Source organism: Plasmodium relictum (assembly GCF_900005765.1).
Source record: "Plasmodium relictum strain SGS1 genome assembly, chromosome: 7".
NCBI lineage: Eukaryota > Apicomplexa > Aconoidasida > Haemosporida > Plasmodiidae > Plasmodium > Plasmodium relictum.
The window spans coordinates 915319-932766 of record NC_041685.1 but is presented as its reverse complement, the minus strand read 5'-3'; the positions used below and the strand labels follow the sequence as shown (position 1 = coordinate 932766).

At 18.6% G+C, this 17448-nt stretch overlaps 6 protein-coding genes across 6 annotated transcripts; 3 read left to right on the top strand and 3 right to left on the bottom strand.

The window, feature by feature from the left end:
* Nucleotides 1-1194: 1194 nt before the first annotated feature.
* Nucleotides 1195-1773, top strand: PRELSG_0724700 (conserved Plasmodium protein, unknown function; the record flags this gene model as incomplete). Its single annotated transcript, XM_028675950.1, has 1 exon — nucleotides 1195-1773. One exon carries the CDS (start codon nucleotides 1195-1197, stop codon nucleotides 1771-1773), a length of 579 nt encoding a protein of 192 aa, XP_028532488.1.
* Nucleotides 1774-2168: 395 nt separating this feature from the next.
* On the bottom strand, nucleotides 2169-2753 carry PRELSG_0724600 (CS domain protein, putative; the record flags this gene model as incomplete). The annotated part of the gene is made up of 2 exons (XM_028675949.1): nucleotides 2169-2596; nucleotides 2711-2753. 2 exons carry the CDS (start codon nucleotides 2751-2753, stop codon nucleotides 2169-2171), a joined length of 471 nt encoding a protein of 156 aa, XP_028532487.1.
* A 578-nt stretch (nucleotides 2754-3331) lies between these two features.
* On the top strand, nucleotides 3332-4237 carry PRELSG_0724500 (replication termination factor, putative; the record flags this gene model as incomplete). Its single annotated transcript, XM_028675948.1, has 3 exons — nucleotides 3332-3514; nucleotides 3634-3927; nucleotides 4034-4237. 3 exons carry the CDS (start codon nucleotides 3332-3334, stop codon nucleotides 4235-4237), a joined length of 681 nt encoding a protein of 226 aa, XP_028532486.1.
* Nucleotides 4238-4951: 714 nt separating this feature from the next.
* PRELSG_0724400 (conserved Plasmodium protein, unknown function) lies at nucleotides 4952-8278 on the top strand (the record flags this gene model as incomplete). Its single annotated transcript, XM_028675947.1, has 1 exon — nucleotides 4952-8278. One exon carries the CDS (start codon nucleotides 4952-4954, stop codon nucleotides 8276-8278), a length of 3327 nt encoding a protein of 1108 aa, XP_028532485.1.
* Nucleotides 8279-8425: 147 nt separating this feature from the next.
* On the bottom strand, nucleotides 8426-10912 carry NADSYN (glutamine-dependent NAD(+) synthetase, putative; the record flags this gene model as incomplete). Its single annotated transcript, XM_028675946.1, has 1 exon — nucleotides 8426-10912. One exon carries the CDS (start codon nucleotides 10910-10912, stop codon nucleotides 8426-8428), a length of 2487 nt encoding a protein of 828 aa, XP_028532484.1.
* A 440-nt stretch (nucleotides 10913-11352) lies between these two features.
* Nucleotides 11353-15875, bottom strand: PRELSG_0724200 (conserved Plasmodium protein, unknown function; the record flags this gene model as incomplete). The annotated part of the gene is made up of 3 exons (XM_028675944.1): nucleotides 11353-11476; nucleotides 11747-14798; nucleotides 15188-15875. 3 exons carry the CDS (start codon nucleotides 15873-15875, stop codon nucleotides 11353-11355), a joined length of 3864 nt encoding a protein of 1287 aa, XP_028532483.1.
* Between the last annotated feature and the right edge of the window lie 1573 nt (nucleotides 15876-17448).

The following is a 17448-nucleotide window of genomic DNA, read 5'->3' as shown; positions in this document are numbered from 1 at the left end:
AATGCAAGCTTTAATAAAAATGAAGACAAAAAAAAAAAAAAAATAAAATAAAATAACATGAATAAATAAATAAATAAACTCTATGAAAAAATTTAAAAGAAAATAAAAAAATCATATAAAAAATTAATATTTAAAAAAGAGATGTCTTCTTTTTTTTCTTTTTATTTTAAATAGAAATTTTTATTCATGCTTATATTTCTCATATTCCCAATTGTTCTAAAATATTCCCAAATATTCTCAAATAATAAAATTAAATAAAAATTAAAAATTTTATATTTTGTTACTATGAAGTATTTGATTCATCTTTTTTTTTCTTTTAAATGTATTTTTCTCAAATTTTTATCTTATATGTACAATAAAGTAAAAACCTTAATAATAATAAGAGGTACTCTTATTAATATGCAAGTAGATCTATTATGAAAAAAGAGCTTATAAGAGAATTAGTGTATGTTTTTTTAATTATGCATTTTAAAATTATTATTTCTTTTTTATATTTCTTTAAAAAAAAAAAATATTAGAAAATTGGAAACTAAAATTTTGTACATTTTTTAAAAGGCTTTTTTTTTGTATTTTTTTTTTATTAATTTTTATTAGTAACGCTCCGGTTTTCATTAATACTTTGATACGGGATATTTCAATTATATTAATAGGAATACTTGTATCATTTTTAAAAAAATTTCGAAATTTTGTTAGAGAAAATTTTTAATTATCTTTAAATTAAAAAAGATAAAGAAAAAAAATTAAAATTAATTCAAAAAAAAAAAAAAAAAAATATTTAAGTTGATTCTAACAAGAAAAATTAAAAAAAATATAAACATATCTTTTTATTATGAACAAATATTTTTAATTAAATTATGAATAAATGCATTTTGACTTAAAAAAAATAATATTATAAATTAAAAACATAAATTGAATAAATTCAAAATAAATATTTTATTAAATTAAAAGAATATTTTTGAATAAATAAATAATAAGTATTTTAATAACATAAAAATTTCTATTGAATTAATAGTAAATATTCCAAAAAAATCAAAATTAAATATTTCACTAAATTTAAAATAAAAAAAAATTTTCCCTCTTTTTTAAATGAATATATTTATAAAAACTGACTTGGTGAGATTAAGTATTTATATTTTAAGTAAAATAAATATTTACGAAAAGAAATTTGTTGAAAAATTAATAAGCATATAAAAAATGAGTACAGATATTAAAAAATTTGAAAATGAGGATAATGCATTGTTTAAAATAAAAAGCGAAATAAATTCACTTGAAAGTGAGTTAAAAAATTGGTTTATTAAAAGAAGATTAAATATGGAATTGAATTATTCTTTAAAAAAACTTTTTGATAATTATAATTTTGTTGGTTTATCAATAAATAATAATATTAATTTGAAAGATAAGATGATGTGGTATGACATAGTAAATGGTAAACCAGAAATAGAAGATAATTTAAGCATAGATGCAAGAGAATATAAGGCAGATTATTATAATAACATGTGGAATAAAAGTACTACAGTAGATAATCCTTGTAGATTAGTAGGATCTATTTACTTTCGTTGTTTAAAAAATAATTATCAACTAAATAAACTTGATAGAGAATATAAATGCCTTCATAGCTTTATTAATTTTAATAACTGCAGAAAAGCTTTAAAATTACAGCAAGCAAATAATGTAAAAAATTCTTTGATAAAACAAAATTTAGAAGATACTAATGCAAAAGCACTATTTGAAAGAAGGAGCTTGTTACTAGATATGATAGAGGATCATAAATAAACTCAAAGTTTTAAAAAAATACACATATAAATATAAATGTATATATTATTAAAAGTGACAATTATAAAAAAAAAATAATAAAATAGAAAAACGAAAAAAAAAAACAAAAAAAAGGATTAAGTAAAATAATTTAAAAAAAAAAAAAAATTATAAAATATAAGTAAAACTTCAAAATAAAAAAAGTATATTTTTATTGTTGTAAATACTAATACATATATATATATTATTATATATAAAAATTTAATTTTTTTTAAAACTTTTTTTTTTTTTATAGTAGGCTATTTTTAAGCCTTTTTTAATAATTTTTTTTTGAAAACATAACATATTAAAAAATAAATATTTGATTATAAATATTTGTAAAAATATATTTTATAAATTTTTGTTTCTTTTTTTTGTTAATATTTAATACCTCCCATAAAAGTTCTAGCATCAGGAACTTGCCCATTAAAAGATGCAGAAGAAAAATCAAAATTTGGATATTCTTGTTGAAATCTTTCTAAAAGAATTTTTTTTTTTGTATTATCTTCATCAACAGCATTTAAATTCTTATGACCTTTAAAAACACTACTCCACACTTCCCCTTTTTTTGCTTTTGTTAACAAAATATGTAAATTATTATCTTCAATAAACCAATAAGAGCAATCTTCGTCAATTACACTAAATAATTCATCATCTAGAAAGCTTTTCATCTTTTTTAAACCAATTCGTATTCTTTTGCTTTTTATTTCTATGTCTAAGTCATTTTTATTCACTATTTTAGAATTCATATTTATATATATATTTATTTCATCTATACTCTGTTCCCATTCATATATTAAAACTCCTATAAAAAAGAAAATGCAACCAAATAAAATTTTTAAAAAATAATAAAACTAATATTATTTAAATAATCTTATTAATAATTTCCTTAAATCTAATTTTTTTTTTTTATTTTCACCATTGTTTACATATTTGTGCCTTTTATTGTATATTTCACCCATTTTTTAAATTTAAAAAATTTTTGAAGATATAAAAAATAATTTTAAATATATTTTTTCTTTATAAATATATATATGCATATATTTTTTATAGTAAATATTTATCTTTTATTTTTTATGATTTAAATAATTAAATTGATTTAAAATTTTTGTAAATTTTTTTTTTTTTTTTGTTATTTTAATTATTAAGAAATGAAAATTAGTTTTGTGAATAATTATTTCAAATTACAAAAATTAAAAAAAAAAAATGATACAGCAACTTATTTTTTTTAAGGTTCATTTAAAAATTGAAAAATTACATAAACGATTTTTCATATATAAATATGTATTTTATGTAATTTAAAATATAAAATGCATAAACTTTAAAGAAATATGTATAATTTTACATATTTCACTTTTTTTTTTTTTCTTAGTATTTATTTAATAATATATTTTCTATTTTTAATTTTAAAATTATTTAAAGACAAGTAAATAGAAAGATAAAAAAAAAAAAGATATAAGAAAAAAAAAAAAAAAAAGTAATAACAAAACAGAAAAAAAAAAAATTAAGATAAAGGATAATAAAAATAAGAAAATTTACAATGGGGGGAGATGGAGGAAGTTTACCTCAACGAGTTGATTTAGTTAAAATGAAAAACAAAAAATTGAAAGAAAATATTGGAAGTCTAGGATATGAAAAAAATACACTTGTTACTATAACCCAAAATAAATATAACAAAAAAGAATTAAAGGAGTATTATTTTAATCATTGTGCAATATCACAAGTAGACATTTTTTGATAAAAAAAATAAAATAAGTACCTTTGCATATTTATGATTATATATATTTATATACCCTTATGTAAATTTTTTCATCTCTTATTTTTTTTCAGGAAATACTGAAGGAGCCAATTTTTTGTTGTCGTCTTGGGTATCTATATAACAAAGAGAATATTTTAAAGTTAATTTTGTTTAGGAAGCAAAATAAAAAAAAGAGAAAAAGAGATATATATGAGAAATTTTCTCATATAGATTCACTTAAAGATCTGGTTGTTTGTAAAAATAAATTAAATGAAGAAAGTAAATTAATATGTTTAATTTCAAATGAAATCATTAATTCAACATCGGGAGGGATCTGCATATTTTCATGTGGTTGCGTATTTTCAAAAAAAGTTTTTAATCACATAAATAATACAGATGTAACAAAAATTAAAAAAAGAAAATAAAAAAAAGAAATATATTATTTTCTTTAATAAGTATATTAATATATTTCATTCTTCGTCTTTTGAATGTTTATATTTTCAGGAAAACTTATGCATAATATGTAACAAAAAATATAAATTAAGTGATATTATTGAAATAGGAATAGATGATGAATCAATATTAGAAGAAAAAAAAAAAATTATTAGAAAAAAAAAATTAAATAAAAATAAGGAATTATCAAGAAAAAATAAAGAAATATCCAATAATAAAGAAGAAAAAAAAAAGATAAAACAAATAAAAGAATAAAATAAATTAAATTTAATGAAAGAACTAATATCAGATAAAAAAAAAAAAAAATGGAAAAGATATTATATATATATTCTATTAAATATTTAAAATGTAATTAATGTGTAAAATTTAGAAAAGGAAATATATTTTCTTTTTTTTTTTTTTGTTAAAATAAAATAAATATTATAGATACTCTAATACTTTTGTTAAATTATTATATTTTATATAATTATAGTATATAATAAAAAAAAGTAAATTTATAAAAAAAATTTATTGTATTTTTTTTCGTTTTTTTTTTTTTGCCTAATTTAACTTAAAATTTTTCTTTTTGTCTTACTTTAAAATATAATTATCTTTTTAGTTTTAAGAATATATATATATATATGTATACATAATTTTTCTATTTTTAAGATTAATAACAAAAAAGAAAAAATATTCAAAGCAATATCAAAAATTTTTTTATATAGCATTTGTAAATTAAAAATGAATAAAACATAATAATTTTTGCCATTTATTTTTATGTTTCATTAAAAAAAAAATTAATAATAAAGTAATATTTGCCAAAAGAAGTTATTTTTTTTATTTTTTCTCCCTTTTAATATTTAAAAAAAAAAGTTGTGTTTTAATTATTAAATATTATTTCATATTAATTTTAAAATTTTCATATGCCTTTATAATTTATATATGTAACATCGTAAATGTTTAATTATTTTCTTCAAAAAAAAAAAAAAAATGAAAATATTCAGTGAAAGTGATTATAGCGATATTGCAATTGGTATAATAAAAAATTATGAAGAAAATAAAAAAGAAAGTATAAGAAAACTAGATGAAAAGAAAAATTTACTTTTCCATAGTAATAGTCATTTTAATGATTCATTATTTTCTAAGAAGGAAAGTTATTCAAATGAAAATAAATTATTAAGAAAGTCAATAGATAACAATGATGATAGTAGCTACAATTCACTAGTTGATGATTTCTATGATAAAGCAATAAAAAAGTATAAAAAATCGAAAAAAAAAAGTACAAATTTCAGTGAAAGTGATAATGATAATACTTTAGTTAGTGAATCGCATATTATTAAAAAAGACGAAAATAAATTATTAATTAAAAAAAAAGTAATACAAAGAAATAATGAAATTTTAAAAAAAAATCATAATAAACCATTAATGCCTTTATTAAAAAAAAAAAATACCAAAAAAAAAATGTATATAAAAAATAAAAAAACAGAACAGGTAAATCATAAAAATGAATGGAATAGTAATCAAAATGATTTAGATAAATATAAATTATCAAAGGAAGAGTTAGAACAAAAGAAAAATAATTTAAAATCCAAAAACTTAGATAAAGTTAAAATGGAGTATAAGGAAAAATTAAAGCAAATGAGACAAAAACATTCATTAGTTACATCTAGGTGTAAAGAAAATGATAACTATGAAGAAGAAAAAAATAATAGTACCAAATTAAATGGAAAAAAAAAAGAGAAAACAAATTTTAAAAAATTAATGGAAAATATAAATTTAAAAGAGATAAATCAGAACTTAATAAATAAAAAAAATGAAATTAAACCAAATAATAAAAAAAACAATTTTAAATGTAACAACATAAAAAAATGCATTAACTCACAAAAGATAGAAAAAGAAAATACAATTGGTGTAAATGATATAAACAATGTTAATGTTAGTCATGATATGCATAATAATGAAAATTACGATTCAAATGATTGTAATCATTTTGATATAGATTGTGTAGAAAGCAGTTTAGATGATATGAAAAATAGTAAAAAACATATTTATCAGAAAATTAATAAAAAAAAAGAAAAGAATAATAATAATCATATCAAATTAAAGAAAAGTAAAATTAAGAATAACTATAAAGCATGTGCTTTAAAGAAATCAGATGAAATGAGTAAAAAGTTTTTAAATTATATTAATGATAGTGATTCTTATGCAAGTAGCATATTAAATATATTAGATTATAAAAGGGAGTTTAATGATAATTATTATTTGCCAAGAAATAAACAAATTTATAACAATAAAGATTTTTTATCCTTAAAAAAAAAAAAATTAAATAATTTAGACAATATTAAAAAAGAATTATTTAATTCGGAAGTAGACAATGATTTAAGTACAACTTATGATTTTTCTAGTGATAAAACTACGATGGATTATTTTGTCAAAGAATTAAAAAACCATAATGAAAACTTGTGCATTGATATAAATCCTAATAATATAAAAATGAATATAGAAAATTATAAAATTGAAAAAAAAATGTTTGAAGAAAAAAAGTATTATCCTAATATAGAATTTAATTTTTATGAAAATATTTCTACAAAAAGTTCTTGTTCAAGTAATTATGATTGTGAATATATTTTTGATTCTGATTATTCTGAACATATTAAAAAGTTGAATGATAATTTTATTCAAAACGATAACATATTAAAATTAAAAAAAAATAAAATGGAAACATTTAATCATATTAAAAAAATTATGCTAGAAATAAAAAATATAGATTACAAAAATGTTAATATTTTACGAAGCTATAAAAATGAAATAGAAAAAAAAGACGATTATGTTGATATGATGATAAACCAAAAAGAAAATAACAGATTATATTGTATTGATAGTGAAAAATTAGGAAAAAAGGAAAATCATTATAATATTAAAATAGGAGAAACTGAGAAAAAAGATTATTATGAACATTTCGATGAAAAAATAGAAAAAACAAAAGTCTATCCTTTAATGGAGTTGCTATTTAAAGAAGATGAAGATGATTATTATTTAAAAGAAAAATCAAATGAATACTATAAAGAAGAAGAAAATATAATTTTTAATGAAAATAAGAATTTATATAAAGAGGAGGGCATTTCTAACAATTATATTTTTAATGATAGCGAGCATAACTCATTATATCAAAATATAAATAGTTCTAATATGAAAAATTCTTCAAAAATAAAAAGATTTTCTGTTGAAAGAAGTAATAACAGTAAAAATGAGAAATTAAATGGCATCTCATCTTTTTCATCTTCAAAAAATTCTTTTTATAATAATTTGAACACATCTAGAGAATATTCATATAATTTATCGAAAATAGATCATGTAAAAAGAAGTATAGAATCAGAAAAAAGTAGTTATAATTCTAATTCATCAACAGAATTAGTGAATAAAATGGATTCGAAATCAAATAATTCAGATAAAAATATTAAAAACACATTTGATAATTATAGAGATTATTTAAAAAAAAGCAGTAATGATAGTTTAATTTTTTTGAATGACAAAGAAGAGAAAAATTGTGACTGTGATTCTTTGAAGAACATCTTATTAAGTAGAAGCACTAAAAAAAGTAATAGAAATGATGAAAAAAATAAGGATATAAAAAAAAAAGTAGATAGAAGAGATAGTAACATAATTAAAAATGAAATGAAATATAACTGTTCTAAGTTTAATATGGATAATAAGAGCACTCAATTGAAGATTCCAATAAATGACATGAACATTTGCGAAGTTTCCAATAAAATAATTAAGAAATGTGATGAGCAAACTATTTCAAATGTATCAAATACAGATTTATACAAAAAAGAAAGAAATAATATTTTTAATAAGAAAAATGTAAATAATACAAAAAACGCAAAAAAAGAAAAAAATAGAAGAGAAATTGAATATTCGGAAAAATATATGAAAAAAAACACGGAGATAAAAAATTCAAAGGATACTGTGAGAATTCCAGTGATAACAAAAACTTCAAAGGATATTACAGGATTAGCAAAAAATCATGTAAATAAAAGAACAAAAAAATTATTTAGTGCAAATAAAGATAATGAAATAACTAGTACAAAAAAAGAAGGAGGAAAAGAAGATATATGTTCAAATAAGGAATATAGACTAATAAATCAAAAAATTTTGAACACGTCTCTTAATTTCGAGGATACTCATAACTTAAGTGATGATGATAAATTTATTTTTGATACATATTTAAAAGAAGAAAATACTAAAAAGAAGGAAGAAAATTTATCAGAAATAATAAATAGTCAAGTTAAAGCTTTTGAACAAATTTTTTTATAAGAATATATATATAATGAGATAATTATATAAACGTTTAAATTTTTATTTTTTTAATTTTTTTTTTGTTTTTGTTTTTATAAAATTTTAAATATTTTAACATCATAAAAAGTAGCAAAAAAAAAATTTATGAATAAATTTTTTTTTTTTCTATAAGTTTAATTTTTTTTTTAATGCTTCAAAATCAATAATTGCATAGTGAACATAATTTGAGAGATGAAATCCACATGATTCATTCATTATAGATGGTGGTAAAATAAACAGTTTGTGAGTATTTTTTAAAACTCTTGTAAAGAAATTTTGAATTTTTTCAAATATAACTATTTTTGGCATACTTGTCCAAAAGTAATTGGATAAATAAAAGAACATAGAATATGGCCCCAAAAAATATATATTTTTTAATATGGTTAGTAATTTAATTTCTACATATTTCAAGTTTAATTCATTTTCATCTATCTGTTTATTGTCCAATGGCTTTAATTCTGCCGATGGATTATATTGATTAATTTGATGAAGAATTTTTAAATCATAAAAAGAATCATTAGCTATATGGCACATCGTTTCTTTTATTAAAATTTTACTTACGTTACCAATTATATTAATATCACCTGACGAACAATCATATTTTGTATAATACCCAGTAATGGATTCATCTAAATTTCCTGTTGCTAATGTTATTAGAAATTCGTTATGCAAATTATATTTGAAATATCTTTTATGACATATTAATGTACTAAAGAAATATGTTAATAACATTCTGGATCTTGATTGAATATTTTGCAAACATAAGTCTTGATAATTACTGCCACCTTCACTTTTATATTTCATATTTTCCTTTAGAAAATCTTCACCAACATTTTTAAAAAATTCGTAGGTATTATCTATACTATAAACAATATGATAAGAATTAAGGCACTTACTTAACATTTCAGAGAATAATTTTGTATTTTCACTACTATTCTTTGAAGGCAAAGATATAGTGTTCAATATTTTATTACATATATCTTTTCTACATGCTTTATCAATTAATAAATGTTTAATTTTTTTTAAAAATAACTCGTCATCTAAACTTAAATGTTCTTTATTAATCAAATATTTTTTTTCATTTAAGTTAATTTCTATCATTATTGACAAAATGTAAACCATACAAGCTACAAACGATGAATCAATTCCACCTGATATGGCAAGCATAAAGCCTTTCGATTTTGTTAAATGTAATATATTCCATAAAAAGAGGGCACAGTTAAAACTTAGTTCTTCGTAAATATTATGCAAAGAATATTTTTTTGAATTGAATTCATAAATATAATCATTTGGATTATGATGATAATTTTTAAAAAGTTGTAAAAGGTTGTTATTTTGATGGGCATATAGTACCCAATTATAATTTTTTGGAAGATGATTCAATAAAGTTTCATAAGATGTTTTTATTGATATATTTAAATCTTCATTGAAAGAAAAAATACATTCATCATAATTTACTTCAATATTTTCAATATCTTCTTCTTCATCTCCCTTTCCTTTTAAAAGATCATTTCCTTTTATTTTTAAAATAGAATACTTATTACCAATTAAATCATGTAACATTTCTATATTTTTATTTTTCTTATTAAAAGAAACATTAACAGATGCTACTTGTATCTCTGAAAACGAAAATCTAGCATTTTTTGTCAACACTTTTTTGTTTTGGCTTATAAAAGAAAATCCATCATATTTATAAAAGTTGTTATCACATCCAATATTGTTACTAAAACATAAAGTCATATTAGGATATTTTTCTGTTAAATTCATTAACTCTATAAAATATCTTTTAAATAAATGTAATTCATTAGGTATATATCCATTAACTAATAAAATATCAACACAATCAAGATTTATTTCATTATTTACCTTTAACTTTATATTATCCCTTTGAAATAATAATCCTTTTTTTTCTAATACATCACTATTGCTATTATCCAATGTAACATTTTCATCAGCATATATTAAATTATTTTGAATTTTAATTAAATCATCTAAAAAAATATGAGCAATTATTAAAGAATTTAATTGTATTACTGCATTTCCAAAATATGTTTCCTTTTGCTTTGTTATATTTTGAATGCATTTAGGTAAAGTGAATTTTTCAAAATTATTATAAAAAACTTTAATATCAGAATTTTTAAAATTTATCCTTTCCATAGCTTTTCTTTCAGTAACATTGCATTTTTCTTCTCCACAAGAACTTTTTAAATAAGATGTATAATAGTTTTTATCTTCATTATTGTTTATGTTTTCTTTAGGTTTTATTAAAATAATTTCATTGTTGTATACAATTACTTCACAGTTGTATAATTTTTGTTTAAAATACACAGGCATACTTATAAAGCATAATATGTCATCTGTTAAATATTTATTTTTATATTTTTCATTTAATAATTCACTTAAATAAAACCAACAATTTTCATTGATATCTTCAATTTCTTTAAAGCTATCTTTACAATTAACACCACATAATTCTAATTCTCCACCCATTCTTATATTACAATTTAGTCCTTTACATTTCTTTATGCTTTCAATAATTTTTAATTTATTGCCTTCATAATCTAGAGGTACAGAAGAAATTGAACAACAACTTAAACCTAAATTTTTAATCATCATTTCTTAAAAATTAAAAAAAATGTACTACCAATAAAGGGTGGGATATATTTATATAGATTTTTTTAATAATTAAAAAAATATGTAATTTTTATTAATATTCTTAATATTTTTATTAAAAACTTTTAGATTTCAAGATTTTAATTTAATTGAAAAAAAAAAAAAAATAAATTTAAACAAATGGATTTCTAAATATTTCTAAAAAAGGATGTATTAATAAATTAAAATATATTATTTATTAAAATATTAAAAAAATGGTTGAATTTGTTTCTTTTAAAATAGAGAAAAAAGTGCAAAAAAAAAAAAAAAATATGAAAACATTAATAAATAAAATGGAAATATATAATATAAAATTAAAATAAAGTTAATCTAATATTAACGAGAAATACTTCCATGAAGCAAAATTAATATAAATTTATAGAAAATTAAAAAAGAAACAATTATATAATTTTTTTTTCTTTTATTTCCATTTGTATATTTGGATCTGTATTCAGAAATGTCAAATAAATAAAATATGGTAATACATATTTAACAAATAATAATTTCCTAGATTTCATTATTAACCTGAATAATATAACAATGAAAAAAATATAAAAATAAAAAAAGATTCAAAATAAATGATATATATATAAATGTATATAAATATGCTTGTTTACGCTTAAAAATTTTTAAAATGAATCTATGTAGTATTCAAATATTTTTTAAAAATACTAAATATAAAAGGCCTTTATGCATTAACATTTTAACATAAATTTATGATAATATAATTCACTCTATATATACACAAATATATATGATTATTTTTATTTTATTTTTTTTTATTTTTTGAATAACTTTGAGTAATAGTTTGTTGATATGGCTATAGCTATAAGAAGAACAAAATTGGTAATATACATTAATTTAATAGAAAATTCCAAAGGGTTAAAGAAATAATAAAACGTTCCTATATAACAAAAGCAGCTAAAATAAATAAGTGTAGAAGTTTTATTTTCATTAAAATTCGTAATAAAAGGTATTAAAAAAATATTTGTAGTTAATTTTCCAACTAAAAATATATCGAACATATTATAGTAATTTAATATAACGTATAATCCATCTAAGTTATACATTCTGCTATTCAAAGAATAGGCAATATCCATCATTCCAAAAAATATATTTATCAAACAATTCAAAACAGCAAATATATTTAATATTTTTATATTTTTGTAATTTTTTACTATCATTGATGGTATAACAAATAAAATGTTTAAGGTAAGTTGCAAGGGTATTCTCATACGAATAAAAAGATTGAATACATTTTCATCAATGGATGTATTTAAGGAGGAGTTTTTTCTTAAAGGTTTTCCTGTATAAAAAGGATTGGGGGACTTAAATATTTCACTGCTATTCATTTTAAGCAAGAAATAAGTAATGCGCATTTGTAAATAAATTAAGAGAACGTTGAGAATATATAAGAAAATTTTTAAAATATATGTTCTTTTATAGTAATTAAATAAAATGTTTTTTACCCAATAATTATACCATTTCATAAAATTTTTATATTTTAATATATACTCCAATTCATTATCCTGTATGCTATTTTTCCATTGAGATGCGTATAAAATGTCATTGTACTTTTTCCAATAAATAACTTTATTATCTAATTTTTCCCAGAATGATTTTATTTTTTCAAAAATATTGCTTATAGGATTTATAGATAAAAGAAATCCTTTAAAATTATAACAAAATTTGTGTTTTTCTATATTATAAGGCTTATTTTTGTAATTTGATGATATAAAATCATAAAACTCCTTAAAATTTTTATTTGAAATTATATTAGACTCTGTTTTATTTTTCATTGATAATTTAGATATAATGGAGCAACTACATTTTTTCTTAAAATTTTCATTTGTTTTTTTTCTTCTGCATTTATTGCAATGATATTTACCATTGCCTACTACCATTTCCTCTGAACTTGTTTCATAAGTATCATAATCACTTTTTTTTTTAAGGTTCCCTTGAGACATTTTTTTATTTTTTTTCTTGTATTTTTTATCATTAAGAAATTGAATATTATTTTTTGGGAGGTTCTTTTCCTTACTTTTTTTTTCCCTATTTTCACCTTCACTGATACTTGAAAAACTATTTACGTTTGTTCTTTCAACCAAATTATTTTTTTTATTTTTGCATAGAAAACAGTAGCTTCTATTTTTCTTTTCTTCGTTTTTTGTGTAATTTTCATTTGTATTATTGATAAAAGTCATATTCTTTTTTATTATTATTTCTTTTATTTTTTCATCCTTTTTATTTTTTATTTTTTCACTAATATTGTCATTTGATGAAAATGTATTATATTGGCTAGTTACATTTTCACTTTCTACCCTTTCATTTGTTTTAGCAGAGTCATCTAAAGCATCATCTACATAAAATATGCCATTATAAGATAAGTTATTATCACTTGATTCTTGTGAACTTAATTTATTTTTTATATTTTCTGATTTATTTACATGAAATTTAGAATCATTTTCTAGAAAATAGTTATTTATTTTATTCTGAGAATGGAGATGATAAAACTGAGTACTATAATTTTTTACATTTGAATATGAAGGCTCACTTGTGCTTGTATTTCTTCTTAAATTACTGGAGTTTATTAAATAAAATACCCTTGTATTATTTAAAGAGTTTTGTAATATATTTTCACAACTCTTTTTATTATATTTATTCAATGAATATGAATTTAAATTAGATATTCTTCTCTTTTCACATGTGATCATTAGCTTGGAGTTGAGAGCATCAAACAATCTTTCACTAGATATATTAGCATTATTATTAAAATAATTTTTATAAGGATTACGTTTTGGGGTAAAAGTTTTTCTTTTTTTACATTTATTACTATTACAGCAATATTTGAAGTTTTCATTGCTACTAATGGAATTCCCTTCATATATATTGTTATTTTTTATACCTTTTAATGAACTCAAATTCACAATATCATTATTATCATCATCAGTAATAAAAAGTGAATCTTTATGAAGAAGCATATAAAATTTATAATAATTATTAATTTTTATAGATATATTATCATTTAAATAAGTTGAAAGATCATTCAAATTATGCCTCTCTAATACATATATTGGTATTATTTTTGATCTTTTAATTTTATAATTTTTGTCAAAATAAACATAATTAATTTTATTTTTTAATTCTTCAGAGAGTAAAATATTCCTTTTTCTATTAAACCTCCCATGTCCACTGCGTAATAAAGAAAAATGCTTTTGAACAATTTCTTTTTTATATGTTTCCCTACAATATTTGTTGTTTAACTCTTCTAATTCCCTATTTACTACTTTGTTATTAAACTTTTTAAAGTTAGAATATTTAACAGTATTATAATTTTTGGAGTCATCCTCATAATTCTGTGATATTAAAAAATTATTATTATAATCCTTATTTATATAATCATTTTTACTTACGTTGATATCGTTATTATCCTTTATTGGATTATCAAGCAAATAGGTATTTTTCTTTTTAATTTGCTTATTTTTAGTACATTGCCTTCTGCTTACCTCCCGGTTGTTATAACTTTGATTTAAGTTGCTATTTGAATTTGTAAGATTACTTCTTAAGCTTTTATTATTGAAATTTAAAAAGTTTTTCGAATCATGTTCACTTATTTTTTTTTTTTTTAATTTTTTACTTGAAGAAGCACTTTTATTTTGTAAAGCATCTTCTAGATATGAATGAAATGTGTTAATACTAGAACAATTAACATCACTAATGTCTAATGGAGTCTCGTAATGAACATTAATTAAATCATTATTGTAATCACCTAAACTTCCTCTACTTTTATTACTTTTTTTGATTCTTTTAATACCATTATTTAATTCATCTTCAAATAAGTAATTTCCTATAAATAAAAATTATATATACATATATTATTGCAATATGATTTTTTTTTTTTTTTTTTGTGTTATTATTGAAAATTTTATTTATAGTATATGGTATTTTTGTCCAAAAAAAGTGTATTCGTATAAATGTAGCAATGTACATTAATTAAAAAAAGCATATTAATGGTACAAAAATGAAAATATTAATTTAAATATTTATGAGTGAATAATAATTTTTATATAAAAAATAGTATACATTAACATAAAATATTTAAATAAATAAATAAATAAATAAATAAATATATATATATATATATATATATATATATATATATATATATATATATATATAATTAAAAATAAATTGAATGTTAAATTTTTATATAAAAAAAAAATAAACTAATTTTACCTAGGATATCTACACTAATATTATTTTGTTCTCGAAAAATTAAATTATTTCTTATTAAAATAGCTTTTTTTTCCAATTCATGAAAATAGGGTTCAATGTTATCAAAAGCCCTCAATGGCTTTTCTTTAATGTAAGCAATCTGCTTGGCCAAAGTATATAATGCTATATGAATTATTATAGATATTAATATATGAACTCCTAGAAGAAGACTAAAACAAAATATGATGTCTGAAGTGGGTAAGCTATGATAAAAACGTAAACATCCAGTAATTAATGTTATTAGACAAATAATTAATAACCTTCTTATTTTTATTGAAGTAGATAAACTTAAAACTTGTGTGAAGTAAATTAATTTTGTCCATGATAAAGAAGAGGTAAATAAAAGTAAAGATGATAAAGGAAGCAAAACACTATATATAATAAATAAATAATGAACGCATGTTATTTGCTTTTCGACAGCATTTTGTGAAAGTACTTCTGCTATTTTTAAGACACCTAATTGTACTACAAAAAAAACACACCAAATTATTTGAGATAATCTTTCCTTAGTTTGTATTAATTCAAACGTATTTATCCCATCCAATAAAAAAAAAAAAATTTCTGTAAATATTAAAAAAATCAATGAATAAATAGAATTTAACAAAAATAAATTCATATATATTTTTGATTTGTTCTGCACTTTATTCATTTTTTAAAAATTATTACCAACTACAAAAAAATGATACAATAAACAAAAAATAAAAATGTAATGTAATAAAATAAAATATTTTTTCATATATTTATCATTGTCATAGGATTTGTATTGGAAAAAATAACGCGTTCGGTAAATATATTAAATCTATGAAATATGGGAATAAAAAATAGAAAATAATACATAACAAAAAAATCTATAAGTAAATAAATATATTCATAATAGTCTATAAAATAAATTTTATGTTAAATTAAATTCTCATTTAAAAAATAAAATTTGATTCACATATCATTCTGTTTTAAGATACTACTAAAAAAAAAAAAATTAAAATTGTATGGTAATATACTAAAGGTTTTTTATGCAGTCTTAATTTCATTAAATATAAGTATATAAATCTACTTTTTAATTAAATTAAGTAGAAAAAAATGAAACAGCATTCACTTTTGTATTATATATAATTTCAATAAAAAGAGATTAAGAAATGTATTTAACTTTTATATTCTAAAAAATTACTTTGTATATAGAACAAAATAGCAAAGTATAATAAAAAAAAAAATCTATTTTAAAGAAAATATTTACTATTTAAAAATTGTAGTAACTAATTCATATATTATAACTTATTTTTTGCATTTTTTCTTTAATTATGGGAAAAATTAATTTTTGTAAATTTAAATTGTAACCACATTTTTTTTGTGTCAATTCAAAATTTTATTATTAAAATTCTTTTTGTTGCATTTAATAACTTTTCATATATTTTTTTTTTTTGAAAGCTTTTTAATAAAGAGAAATAGATGAAATTTCACAGGAAATAGTTACACATACATAAAATATTATAAAGATACGTAAAAAGAAAATTTTAAATATGCAAAAAAATAAAGGTTATTTTTAAATGCTCTTGTTGCTATTTCCTAAAGTATAAATTAATAATTTTTTTCTGTTGCATTTAAAATAATTGTTAGATTTAATCGATATATAGCTACATATTTCAAAAAAAAAAAAAAATTATGAACACATTATTAAAAGAATAATATATTTTATGAATCGTACATAAATACTATGATGTGCTAGCACATTTATAATGACTTAGGATTATAAAAAAATTTCAGATTTAAAAGGCATATTTTTTCTTAAGGAAAAAAAATAAATAATATTTCAAAAGTCTCTAATCATTATTATATCGTTTTATTTTTTTAAAAAAACATTTGTTTGTACATTTTTGGAATGAGAAAAAATTAGCGATAAGATATTAATATTTTATATTTGTTTTTATTAATTTTGCAAGAGTTAGAAAAGCATTATTATTAAAGTTAATAAAAAATTATACTTAAATTTTAAAAAAATAGCTTCATTTAAAATTAGTTATTATATGATTTTTTATTTCTGTTACTTTTTCATTTCCATTTTATGAATATTTTAAAATATTGGAAACATAAAACTTTTTTTGAAAAATTCAACTTAAAACAATACTATATAAATATAAACAATATTTAAAGTAAACAATACATAACTATTTTCATGTTATAAAAAAAAAAAAAAATATAGTACTTTTTTTTTTTTTTAATTAAAACAT